The sequence below is a fragment of the Neovison vison genome, chromosome 11 (assembly GCF_020171115.1).
Source record: "Neovison vison isolate M4711 chromosome 11, ASM_NN_V1, whole genome shotgun sequence".
NCBI classification, from domain to species: Eukaryota; Metazoa; Chordata; class Mammalia; order Carnivora; family Mustelidae; genus Neogale; species Neogale vison.
This window is the reverse complement of record NC_058101.1, coordinates 90,621,264-90,635,283: the sequence shown is the minus strand read 5'-3', so window position 1 is coordinate 90,635,283 and position 14,020 is coordinate 90,621,264. Positions and strand designations below refer to the sequence as shown.

At 41.3% G+C, this 14,020-nt stretch overlaps 1 protein-coding gene across 4 annotated transcripts in view; it reads right to left on the bottom strand.

The window, feature by feature from the left end:
• The window catches only part of PDE5A (phosphodiesterase 5A), a 151,363-nt gene extending 142,912 nt beyond the window's left edge, over positions 1-8,451 (bottom strand). Inside the window, exon 1 of one of the 4 annotated variants that reach the window (XM_044224106.1) lies at positions 8,323-8,451. In XM_044224106.1, coding sequence (XP_044080041.1) covers positions 8,323-8,444 — 122 coding nt within the window. In that variant the 5' untranslated portion in view covers positions 8,445-8,451. Of the gene's footprint in view, positions 1-267; positions 273-6,836; positions 6,966-7,726; positions 7,770-8,322 lie in introns of those variants that run through there. The other 3 variants (XM_044224108.1, XM_044224107.1, XM_044224110.1) reach the window with 3 other exon arrangements.
• Positions 8,452-14,020: the final 5,569 nt, after the last annotated feature.

The following is a 14,020-nucleotide window of genomic DNA, read 5'->3' as shown; positions in this document are numbered from 1 at the left end:
ATCATGACCTGAGCCTAAGGTAGAGGCTTTAACCCAATGAGCCACCCAGGCGCCCAACAGAGAGAATCTTAAGCAGGCTCCACACCCAGGATCAAGCCAGATGCGGGGCTCAATCTCAAAACCCTGAGATCCCAAACTGAGTCAAAATCAAGAGCTAGACACTTAACTAACTTGGTCACCCTGGCACCCCCCAATAACATCCCTTTTGAAGAGCACTGGCTTAGATGAAAAAAAGATGACTATACTATAATAGGCTATTAAATGAACCTGGGAAGATTTGGAACACGTCCAAGTGATACCCTTGAATAATCTCTACGCTGAGCTTATAGCGATTACTTCTCCTGGATCTGTCATGGAAAGGAAGTGAATGCTCTGCCTGAAGTTATTCAGTATTTCCAAGTTCACTTTAGTTATGAAAACATCTGAGAAGTTAACTGGGACCAAATATAAATAAAATACAGAATTGCATCTTATGGTTTTACATTCAAATTTGACCAAGAGTTGAACAAAACATGTTCTGTAATTTTCCGTGCATTCACAGTCACATGTGTGAAAAATATTCCTTAAAGGAAAACCTACTTATAGCTGAAAGGAAGCATAATAACTAACAGACACTGATGCTGTAAATACATAATCTGATTCATTTTGTAGCTGAGATAAGGGAAGATTGCACTGGATTGCATTTTTCAATCTGAGGTATGTGAAGGCCTGAGAGTCCCAAACAAGTATGTCTTGAATATCTGTAATTTTTCTATGAAAAATTTTCTGTGAAAATTTTGCTTTTTCACACTGATGATAATTAAAACAAAACAAAACAAAAAGGTGAAAGACGTATACTTTAAAAGACTGGGATGACCACCTTAAAATCAAGCACTGTCCTGCAATTCTACCAGGTTTATACTTGTGTTTACAATCACACTACAGCTCCGTGATTCTAGCATAAAAGAGAAAATAAAAAAGAGACAAATTTAATATATGCAAATATGCTTTCAAATCAAGTACAAACCATAAGCTGGTATGCTGTGCTATGGGAATAAAAGCTTGGTGACTGAGCAGACCCAGTAGGAGAAGTGAATCACCAGGGCAACTGTAGCAAAGGTGAGCTGACCTCACCAGACCCTTTACTGGGCAGTCAGGGCCATCTTCACTCTGCAATGTTGATTTAATAAATGCTGTCAATTAGCATCTGGCTGGAGATGTACCACTTTTATTCACAGTTAACTTGTAAATGTATTTTGGTATTATAATTGGGAAAATGCTATAATTATGATTAAACTATACCTACTCTTAAGGGTTCCACATTTAACTAACATTAAATAAAAGGAAGTCCAACACTAGGTGTGGTAGGTATCTGGAACTTCTGGGTGTGTCTGTATCACTTTCTTTTGGGAATTCCCTGTCCCCTAAAGGCATTTCATCTTACAGTTTACCTGCCACATCAAAGTACGTGGATAATCCTATTCTTCTGAACACAGTGATTGGTCCAGAGCAGGCACATGACCCAAGCAAAGCCAGTGTAATTCTGAAAGGACTGACATAAATAACAAGGTATTTATCTAACATGAGAATTTTAAGACCCACAGAACGTTGCCCTGAAAATAGCTTCCAGCATATAAAGAAAGCATACAGAATAAAGCCAACACAACATAGGGCCCAAAAATGGATGGATGTATGAATGGATGGATAGATGGATGGGAAGAAGGAAGAAAGAATGGACAGGTGGATGGACTGACGGAAGGCCAGATAAAAAGATATAAAGACAAGTAGAATCTTGACAATATTTGATCAGCTGAATTTCACAATCAAAACAATCTCCAGTTACTTACTTATATAAGTCAATTTTGTAAGAATTGAAGTAGTTACGACCAAACACTTTCTAACTAATATACTAGAGATGAATAAGAATGTCTTTTTTTTAACAAAGGAACATTATTGAAGTGTAAGAAACACTGGATTACATGATCCCTCTAATTCAAAAACCCTCTGTGTGTGTGTGTGTGCTTTAATTATTTCATCAGCTTAAAAGATTAGGATCTTTTCTTACAACTTTGGCATATGTATTCAACAAAGAGTAGAAATAATGATTGCTATTTTTTGTAGTTATCACTAGGGATATGATACTAGAGGGGGGATCTTTCTTCTCCCAAGTTTAGATTTAAAAAAATTATTCAGAGAAGATAATTTGCAAAAGGTTGATTTTTAAAATTGACAATCAAAGGAAAAGTCTTGAAGAATACAGAAGCTAAAGCAATGGCAGAAAACACTTGAAAAAGCATGTTGAGTACAAATTACAAACCAGAGGAATAATAAATAGATATCCTTAAGAGCTTTTTAGAAGTTTTTTAGAATACTTATCAAAATTAAAGATTTTACTTATCTGAGAGAAAGAGAGCATGCCCGTGTGGTCCTGCACAAGCAGGGGGAGGGGCAGAGGGAGAAGCAGACTCCCCACAGAGCAGGAAGCCAGAGACAGGGCTCAAAACCAGGACCCGGAGATCATGTCCTGAGCCAAAGGCAGACGCTTAACTGACTGAGCCACCCAAGTATCCCTAGCAAAATGATTCTTTTTTTTTTTTTTTTAAGATTTTATTTATTTATTTGACAGACAGAGATCACAAGTAGGCAGAGAGGCAGGCAGAGAGAGTGAGAGGGAAGCAGGCTCCCTGCTGAGCAGAGAGCCTGATGCGGGACTGGATCCCAGGACCCTGAGATCATGATCTGAGCCGAAGGCAGCGGCTTAACACACTGAGCCACCCAGGCACCCCGCTAGCAAAATGGTTCTTAAGAACTTAACACTCAGTTTGCTTTACCTGCCTTAAACATTTGCTTAGCAATAAGTATAAATTCCTACCAGTTAAAGAAAATGAATAAAGCATTTAAATCACACACGCGCACGTGCACACACACACACACACACACACACTATATATATATATATATATATATAAAATTCAAATTAAATGGGAATACCAAGTCAACAAATAAGATTACAAGGCTAAATATCAAATGAATGACTCATGTTGGAAATACTTTCTTCAATTTTTATTCCTAGGTATGTAGCTCACAGGGACTTTTTACTGAACACCTGATTCAACAGATATCTCCAAGACCACATCAATCAGCTGTAAACACTGGTCAAACTGAATCTACATCTGTCCAGCTAAACTAATTTCATAGGAAGTCCTGCAAAGTCAGTAGCTAGCCTGCATCCTAAATTCAGAAATTCAAGAAATTATCCTAAATTCATTTTTCAACCCTCCACGATCAATCAGTTCAGTGATTTATTCAATTGCCCTGCAGTCCTTACCAAAGGCTTTCATCATAGAAAGGGCCTGTGATGCTACAACCAGCTCAGAGAACAAAAAACAAATATAACTCAACATAACAGTTACAGATTTAATAAATTATTAGGTTGAAAAATGTTTGGGGGATAAACTAATAAACACCAAACAGTTCTGTGTAGCCTTTTCAATTACAGAAGAAATCTTTCCTGAGCATTATTAAAGTGCACTAGGAAGTTCAAGCAAAGTTCTAAGTTAATTTGTGTTTCAAATCTAAAGGAAGGGGAGTATCTTAGACATTCTTTGTAATCAGATGAGGATGAAGATACAGACTTTACCTATAAAACCTAAAAGCCAATTTCAGATATTTTAAATATCTAAATATTTAGGTGGAATTACTTTAAAAGAAAATTTTATTGCACAACATATTCAAAATGCTAAAAACTGTACACCTTGAGATGTTGGAAACATGATCTTATGAAAATATTGGTGATATCTACAGATCTGAAAAAAAGTTACTGAATTGTACTGTATGCCTACTTAAGTTTTTGTTAGCTAAGCAAATAGATTTATTTTGAGATATCCATCTATGACTAATTGTCATTGCATTAATTCTACCACATTGTTAGGACTCATGACCTTGCACTGCAGACTTTAAAGTGGATCTGATTTTGAAACCTTGAGAACACTATCGATAGAAGGGCAATGAAAAATATCATTTTAGGGGTTCCTATAACTTCTTCTAGGAGGAAAGAACTTGATACACATGAGTACTTTCAGGGCACTAAAAAACAGCTTAAAGTTGGCCAAATGAACCCTGCTTATAAACCATACAAAAAGAAAGGGTCATTACTGCATCAGAATTACCATCATAAAAATATTATAAATAATATTAAAGTCAGACTGAACCAATAACCACAGGGTTTTATAATCTTCAACACTAGTGACAGCTTAATAAAATATGCTTAGCAAATCATTTGTCTGAAAATTAAAAATTATATTCCTATACAATTACAGAAACAGTATTTCTAAAAAGTGGATGGCAATATTTATTGTATATCCATCATGTGATTAGTATAAATATCTTGCAAATAAAAATGTTACAGTTTTTAGAGATAAGAAAAAATGATGAAAAAAAAAAAAGAAAAAGAAGAAAGTAAGAAAGAGATGAGAAAAGAAAAAAAAAATCCCAAATACAGGACCCAGAATGTCAACTAATTCAGCACAGTTCTGCAGTGTCAAATAAAAAGTCTATCATAGAAAGCTACATGGAAGTGTAAAACTTCTGTTTCTGGACTTTGATCCAAGTGGTCATAAAAACTTGTCCTCACTTAGTAACTCCTCTTTCCATTATATGCCAAATATTCTCAAGCTCTTGCCTAGTACAAAACAAAGCAATAAAAAGTCAATCACGTTACCCCTACTATACTAAATGATCTAAAACATTCACAATGGCAGAAATGATTAGTTAACTAATGAAAGGTAACATTATTTTAATATGCTGTCAAAAGCAACGACAGCTGTTAAAGTGGCATTAGCACCAAGAAGCCTTCATTTGCAAATGCATGAAGATTAGAGCCCTTAATTAACAAAGAATCTCAGGGGGGTAGAACTGCAAAGTTGTCTAGAATTGAGGGTGGGAATTTCCATATGTTGTAGTTTACTAGTCTCAAATGAATTTTTATGCCAATAGATTGTCATGAATTGTTCAAGTGACACTCAAATTCACATAAACAGGCTGTGATTACTAAAAAAGCATCTATGCCCCAAGCTTGCAGCTTTTAACTAGGTGCTTAACTCTATTTGAAGACAGTTATAGGAAACAACGTAATATAGCAGCATAACTTCTTTCAAGGTCAATGAAAATTCACAGGTATTTAAATAAGAATTAGGAATGCCAGAAACCTTCATTCTGTTCAAAGACAACTACTGAGCACAGATCATTCAGTCCAGGGATAGGATAAAAAAGCATGCATGAATGTCCAAAGACAACAATTAAATCGAATAAAGTAGAAATAGTTCCATTAACATACCTGTTTACAAGCACAGATGGCCAATCTAAGTGACTCCAAATTTATTTAAAATTTTAAAACATGTTAACTGTTTCTACAGAACTGTCTTGTTTCATGGGGTCCTGGATCACATACAGTACTCATTTTACACTTACAAAGTGTAACAAAGGGAAAAAGGCAAAGTAACAGCTTCCAGTTAAAAAAAAAAAGACCCTAGCTGTAGAGTTAGAACGTCTGCAATAAGTTTTTACCACAACCATATGAATCACACTGGGTTTAGAAGTTTGGAATTTTTATAACCAACTACTGTCTAATCTCTCAAACTTAAATCTCCAGTTAATGCCACCAAATATAAGGCCAAACAGGTACCTCTGACTATATTGGTTATATTCCTTAAACTGACAACTTTCAGCACTTTATATCTCCTAATGAGGGCCTGTACTACTCTTAAATATTTTACACTTTCGTTTTCAACTTACACTCAACATAAACTCTTACAAATATATAAAAATATACATGTACACCCATACATGTCATATTATCAACATCAACTATAATATAAAAACCATAGCCAAAAAAAGTCTTTATATAGTTTCAGATGATCTAAATTTTACAGTCAACAGTGTAACTTTGAGAAATGAGGATTTTAATCGAATGCTACTTGGCAGAAAAAGGAAGGTGAAAAGAAAATTAAATTTAACCCTTTCCATTTAACTTCCAGTAAAATGTTACTTTCAAAGTACCAGCAGGCTTTGAGTGAAGTGTTCTTATGTATGACTACTTAAAAACGATCACCAAACTCTCCCAAGTTTCCGTCTCTAAAGGGAGAGGGGGCAAAAAGAAGAGGACATTGATGCTGATTTATAAGACAAATCACTTTTTTCTTTCAACTACTAATAATCTGCCTACAGAACACCTCCAAAGAACACCCTGACACACTGAAAAATATCAGCCCGGATCTCCTGCCCCCTCCCCATTCAGTAAGGACAGAAAAGTGGAAGTGGGCAAGGGTGAAAGGAAACTAGGGACAGATGGCCTCGGGTAGCAGGTGACCTTTGAAAACTGGGGGCCCACAACAATCAATATTTACAGATCTAGATGGCCTTAGTGCCTCACCCCAAACTCGCAGGAAAGTGTCCTTTGAAAAGAAATCATTTTCTTTTCAGGATTTATCCTCTGGTTGCTCCAGATTTGTGATTTTGAAGGAAGACTACCAAAGCGGGGTTAGAGGACTTTGAAAGGAGGGAGGAGTAATTAAACGGAAGAGATAAGACTTGTCCTAAGCTGTCGCCTCAGTCCAAAACCCCCCAAAGTGTTGAAATCGACACAAACTCGTTAGGAGAAACAGCCTTAAAAAGAGCCCCTTCAGAGATCCCCAAGCAATTCACCGTAAAAGAATAAAGGAAGACAAAAATATCAGACAGTCCATTCTCAGTGAAGCATCCCCCCGCTGCTGTGCCCCGGGCGCCACCACCCAGCACCCAGCTCCGCGCCCCCAAGGGAAAGTGGGAAGTGGGGGTGGGGGCGATGCTGAAGGGACTACCTTGTTTTGTCTCCAAAGGGCAACATAGCAAACATGGGAAGTTCGAAGTGCAGACCATGCGGCCTCCGCAGACTCTGGGACTCCAGGAGGCGTCGGGGGGCGACGACGTGCCCAGGTGAGGTGCTGACTCGAAGCCTGCTCCCTTACCGACCCCGCCACGGCGCCGCCGCTGGCTGCAGCCTGCTCACCCCGCGCTGCGCCGCCCCCTGGCGGGGAGCGCCCGGCACAGCGGAGACCGAGCGCCGGCGGGTGGGAGCCCAGCGCCCTGCCCTGGCCGGCCGCTCCACCATCACCGCCTTGAGTGCGCTTTCCGGGCGGCCAAGGCAGCCAGCGTCAGCTGCCCGACGGCCCTTGCCTGGACAAGGCGGCAGCGGCGGCGGGTTCGGGACCGCTCCCCAAAGAGGCACTTCCAGGAGTCGGCCTGAGTCCGCGTGAGGAATCTTGCCCGGGCCAGCGGCTTCTCACCAACTCCGCAGGCTTCGGGGGATCCGCCCGCCTCGCACTCTCTGCTCCAGCTCCTCCTTCCTCGACTTCAGCCTCAATTCCTCCCCAACTCCACAGCGAGCGTTTCCCACGCGCGCCCCAGCTGCCCCCCGGGCAGCCACTTCCCAAAGGACAGGCGCCCTCCTCCCCGCCGTCCGCAGCGGCCGCCCCGGCGCTTGGCTCCCGACCAGGAAGAGCCGGCCTCTGGGGTCGGCTGGGGCCGCGCGGGACCCGTCCGTCCCCCGCTGTCCGCTCCAGCCGCGCCTCCCCAGCGACCTTTGTGTGCGCGCGGCGAACCCCTCTGCGGAGCCCTTTCAGCGGCGCCGCCTTGGGAGCAAGAAAAGAGTGAAAGGAAGGGCCCGGGCCAAGCAAGGGACTGGAGGGGGGCAAAAAGCGACAGCACTTACTCTGGGAAGATTCCGGCATGTTGCTGCCTTTGGGCTCCTCGTGGTCTCGCCCCTACCCCGGCTTCCCCGCCCCGCCAAGGGCCGGAGCGAGGGGGGACAGGGGAGGAGCGGATCCGCTAGGACCGAGCTGGAAATGGTGCTTCCGGAGCTGCAGGGAAGGGGCTCAAAAACTGTTTTGGTTTGGCTAAGGATATTTAGGGGGACCAGGAGGCTAGAGAAGGACTGCGGGAAGGCCCGTGAGCGCGGACGTATGTAAATAATCTTGCTCCCAGGGAATACCAGGGTAGCCGGGGTATGTGTATGGGGCTGGGGCTGGGGCTGGGGTGGGGGGTGGGGGGCGTCCGCACGTACATTTCTGTATTTGAACTTTGTGAGCAAGTTAGATCGAATCCCACACTTGGGCTTTTCGACTGTACTGGCCATGAAGTCGAGGTCTTTACACCCTAACAGCACCAAAGACCTACTTAAAAAGCAAAGGGCCTGGAAACAGAGGTTGTTTAATGGTAAAGGAAGAGGAATATTCAGTAAGGGAGAGAGATGCGCCCCTAGATCACTCTCAGCGCCCCGGGTGGGTCTTCCAGGGGTCCTCTTCTTACCTGGTGGCTTTCCTAACAAAGTAAGAGAAGGTAAAGTCCCAGTGATCATCCAGCCACGCTTCCACGCAATCCTGGTACCGCTGCAGCTTCGACCCCCCGGAGCCGGGGCTGGCCCGCTCCATGATCCGCGCCCAGTGTCTCTGCAGCTGGTTTGTGCTGTTTTCCACCCCAGCTGGGGTCCCTCCCTCGGAGTAGCAGGACTCTGCCCCGAGACCCTCCCCCCTCCTCCTTGCTCCAGTCCGGCTGGCTTTCAGCGAAGCCGCTCCCGCACTTCGCCAGCCTCTCGCCGCGCCCCGCCTCTCCTGGTCCTCACCGCTCCCAGGTGTGGCGGGTGGGGCAGGCGCAGCAGCCGCGCGTCCTCCCTGGGGTCCAACGGAGACTGGTCTTGCAGTCTGTCGGGTCCCCAGATTCTAAGGCGGCGGCGGAGGCAACTGGCTAGCTCTCCGGAAGCTAAGTGGCCACGGCTGGAAGGAGGCCACGCCGCCGCTGGGGTGCGCTGTGTGCTGAGCGGGTTCCAGGGTAGCGCGCAGAGGTGACTGTGGGTGTTCGCAAAGTGCCCCACAGTAAGAAAGGGAGAGTCGCGAAGAGTGCGCCCGTCCCAAGTGCTGAAAGCTGGAATTAGGGGAACTTTTCACCAAAAGTAAGACGTGCTGGTATTCTGGCAACTTTCCCTCAGGCCTGAGTGAACAATGACCATCGCGCCTCGCTTTCCTCCAAGCCAGGGCTTGGGTCTGGAAGGTGCAGGGATAGACCTTCTCTGAGCCTAGCCAGCGCGGGGCACGGTGCGGGGAGAGTGTGTGCCGCAGATTTGCAGGCCCCGGTGGGTAACTTCCAACAGAGACATTCCCGTACTTAATATGTTAGTAATAACGACAGTAATAATTATAAACTACGTGTCTTTACATCAAACATACCCTTTTCATGACTGGAACAAGACTTTCCGGGAAAAGAAAAAGGAAAATCGTGATGGCTTGTGTATGAAGTCAGAAAACGGGCACCTCTGTACAATTAGGTTAACTTGAGAGCACAGGTGCTACCCGGGTACAGTGCGGAGCGGGCTGGTTAGCCCAAGTTTAATTATACTTATAATTAAATGGAATTAATACACACACTCCACAAAAAACTATCCTTTCTCAGCCTTTCTACTCTGTTTTGTCCTATCCCAATGTTTTACAAAAAGGAATTGGTGTCTTCCTTTTGCTTTGTTCTCATCTCCTTCTCCTTGTCCCTCAATTTGCAGTTTTAATATGATAATTTGCAATGACCTAATTTGGGGACAAAATTAGATCTGGAGTTGTATGTTTCACAACGTGTGAATGACACCATTAGCGGTGATATACCCATAGTGATTTAGCTGACATACTTTTAACAAAGTCCTTTCAAAATATTCTTGGCAAGAATGTAAGACATTACTCATAGAATGAGTATTACTACACAGAAATACATAATTAAATTGATAGTATAAGAACTTTAAAAAATGTCTTCCAATCTCCCAATGCAATTGTTTATCCTTCCTGTATTAAATAACTGTCCTTCTATAATTGAAGTTTTTCTGAAACTTTACTGATGTATGCAAGTAAACAGAAACCAACAAGAACCAACAAAAAGTAAGCAAAGCAGTAGAATGTGAAATAACGTGTGATAAATTATATCAGATTTTAATGTGCAAGTTGTCTCTAATTTGATACTGTGATCCTGATGTGTCACTACAGTGCTCATGAACTACAGACTCTGTCCTCAGTGCTCAGTTTTTCCCTGTGGAAATCCATGTATTTCTCCTAACAGAGGGTCAATTACAATTTAAAACTATACCTTTCCTACAAAAATGGAGTGAATTTTTGGCTTGAATCGTTTGCTTCAGTTGGCTGCTGTTAAATAAACAAGCACTACCTGTCCATTTTTCTCTTGGACTGAAAGGGTTAAATTATCAGAAACCAGAAAGATTTTTGAAAAGTTAGTGCAAGAAAAACAATCCGAGGATTCTGCCATAAATGAGTCTGAATTCTGTGTGGTGTACATGGTAGTTTGGGGGTTCCTGTGAAGGCCTGTTATTTGAAGTGAGCATATCACAAGAGATTGGGAGATGAGTTATTTCAAACTGTTCTAGTCTCCAGAAATCTCAGATAAAATTTGTAACAAACCTCTGTAACTTTAAAGTTCTTAAAGGTGATTTCACCCTGACTTCTTGTTACCTAGCTCCATTTTATTTTTTAATCTCTATTTGCTAGATTGCTTAATATTTTAACTTACTGGTATAGATTGCACTAAGCACCTCCAATTTTGTTTTAGAATGAGTTGAAGATTGAGTAAATAATAAACATTACCAGGAAATAACTTTAAAAAAGCTATTAATGGTGTTTACCAAACAAATGTGCAATAGAGGCCTAACAGAAAGGCCTCCAATTCCCATTGTACTAGAATAACACCCAAACTCTCTAAAGTAGCTTACAAAGTTCTGCATGATTTGACTTTTACCTACGTCTACTATTGAGGTTCTGCCCATACAACTAGAAAAAAATAAATCTGTGATGATCAAATTCCTTTCCCCAAAAAGTAATGTGAATTATTAAAGTCATGAAACTTCCCTGCCTTTTTTTAAAATATTCAAATACCATATATATTTTTATTCAAATACCAATATATTCTGTCCCCTTTGCAACCTTACGGTATATTCAAGGCTTCAGAAAATTGATATATTTGCATTTATAATGAGATCCAATTTTCACACTATTGAAGGGAGAAGACTAGAAGATACATTGTGGTGTTGAATGGAATTAGAGGTTAAAAACTAAGTGTGTGTGTGTGTGTGTGTGTGTTATCATGTGGAGAAATCCCACATGATGAGGAAATTCAGGCAGTTTCTAAGAGCTGTGGGATCCTCCAGCTGACAGCCTACAAAGGAGTTCTAGTCAGTAAGAAAATGAATCCCTCAATCTTACAAATATAAGGAACTAAATTCTGCAAACAACCTGTGTGAGCACAGAAGTGGATATTTCCCCATTTGGCCCCCAGATGTGACCACAATTTCAGCCAATATATAGATTTGCAGCCTTATAAGATGCTAAGACATTTTCATAATTGACGTCCTAATAATAACCTGAGTCCTATAATCCATGAACATAGTATATTTATCCACTTATTCCAGTCTTTGAAGATTTTTCCCAGTATTTTTAGTATATTTGTCTTACACGTATTTTGTTGAATATATATCTGTATCTACTTCAGCTCTGTCACTGAGAAGGACTAAAAGCAATGACATTTCGGTAGCAGTGAGTACACTTATTACCCAGATTTTGGTTTCTAAATACCATTCTTCACTTTAAAAGAAATCAGAACTCTTTGGAGAAAAAAAATCCAGATCTAGGACACAAAAAGCACAAGATATGCCTGGAAAATCTTATTTAGCTAGAAAATTAGAAAGGTTTAAGATGATGGCAATAAATCAGAAGGGCAGAGGTTGTATCTTCAGAGAGCTTTCAATGGATAAATCTAGAGCAATTGAAATATTAAAATATACAGTAATAGTAACAAATTTTAAGAACTGACTAAAACAAGAAACTGTAATTTCACTCTGATATAAATAAATCACTAGATAAGTAAGTAAATAGAATGTCCCTTACAGTAGAATGCTAACAAATACAAAAGGAGTTCTGTAGTAAGAGAATCATTGATGGTTGCTAAAACTAATCAGGGAGAGTTTGATGATGAATGGGTTTTTACAGAGTCTTAAAGTATCTCCTCCTAAGTTTTTTATTAGTTATCATGGGGAAATAGTATCTTTACAATGGAGAGAACTTATGGATACCTTTCTAAGCAAGTGATCTTTAATATTACTTATACTGGGACAAACCAAGCATCCATACCTTTTAATAGGATATTCTGAAAAGGACACAATATCACTTTTATGTTATTCCTGAATCTAAATCTCAACATGAGGATCAGATTGAGGTATTTCCAAACAAACACACCTAGTTTGAGATTGAGAACCTAGTTATTTACTACTTTGTAACAATATTACCACAATATTAGTGGCTTGAAGCAATGCACATTTTTTATCTCCCAGTTTTAGTGAATAAGGAGTCTAGGCTCTGCTAAACTGTGTTTTCTGGGGCACCTGGGCGTCTCAGTGTGTTAAGCCTCTGCCTTTGGCTCAAGCCATGATCTCAGGATCCTGGGGTCGATCCTAGCATCTGGCTCTCTGCTCAGCAGGGAGCCCACTTCCCTCTCTCTCTCTGCCTGCATCTCTGCCTACATGTGATCTCCCCCTCTCCCCCCCAGTCAAATAAATAAAGTCTTTTAAAAATAATAAACTGTGTTTCTGCTCAGGGGAGGTCTCACAAGGCAATCAGGGGTCAGCCAGAACTGCAATCTCATCTAAGGGTCGGTGGGAGAAAGATCTGCTTCCAAGTGCACTCAGTCTGTTGGCAGAATCCAGTTCTTTGTGGTTGTAGAACTGAGGGATTCCTTTTCTTGCTGAGTTCTGGCTGGAGACCTAACAGGCTGTTGGCTGGGAGCTGCCCTTTACCTCAAGAAGCACCTTTGTTTCTCTGCCTTCATTATCCTAACATGACGGCCTGCTTTCTCAGAACCAGCAAGGGAGCGAGACCCCAGTGAGATGGGACTATAATCTTATGTATGTAACCACACATTCACATATGACATACATCCCATCACCTTTGCCATATTCTGTTTTTTGGGAGCAAGTCAAGGTTCTGCCTTCACATGAGGGGAGGGGAATCACAACAGGGTATGAACCAGAGGGATCCATGGAGGCCATCTCAGGAATCCTTCTAGGATAACACTGTGTCATAAAGCATAGTGAGTGCGATGTAGCATGTGTCCAATAGATATTTGTGGGGGAAATTTGAAAAAAAAAAGTTTTCTTAGATTACTTTGGCAGTATCTTTGCATAGTGTATGTAAATACATTAGTAATTGATCTTTGAGGAAGGATTATATCTCTTCATGGTCTTGGTAGCCTTATCACACTTAACAAAATCACCTTTTACTCTCAGCAGCCCTGGGCTCATGTGAAAGTTTTCTGAGGACAGTGGTGGAGTACACGCTTCAAGCTGTTGCATGACTGGGATCAGCCCAGTATCTTAAATGTGTGAATTTAAATTAGATCATAACTTTTCATTTCAAAGACCGAGCCAGCTTATGAATAATGAAACTGTGTAACGGTGCAATTATTCCGATCAGTACATAGCATTTTCTTTCCCAAATCAAACATAGGATTTTCTACTTAAGTCTCTTGTGGCAGCCTGGAATTCAGTTTGACATACAAAGGCTGATCCATGTGGAAAGACATTACATAGAAGATGGTGAGCAGCTGTTTTTTGTATCAGCGAAGGTCACACATAGAGGAAATGGACTTCCATGAAAACAGGAGGGATTTTGGACAGATACTAGACACACTTTCCTGACAGAGGGATGCAATACAGATGGATTTGTGATGAAAAACAACTGTGGAATTTTTCCCTAGAGACTTTTACAAATGGGGTGGACAACCATCTGTTGATAATGCTTTGAAGTCCTGTATCAGAGACAGATTGACCTCAAGGGCTCTTCAGGTTCCTCACTGCCCTTTCACCTGCATATGGAGAGTATGTTAAACAGAGCAATTATGTGGTTTTCATTGATAAATAATATTAACTGCTCATAGAAACATAACATATATCATAAATACTCAGACCCGG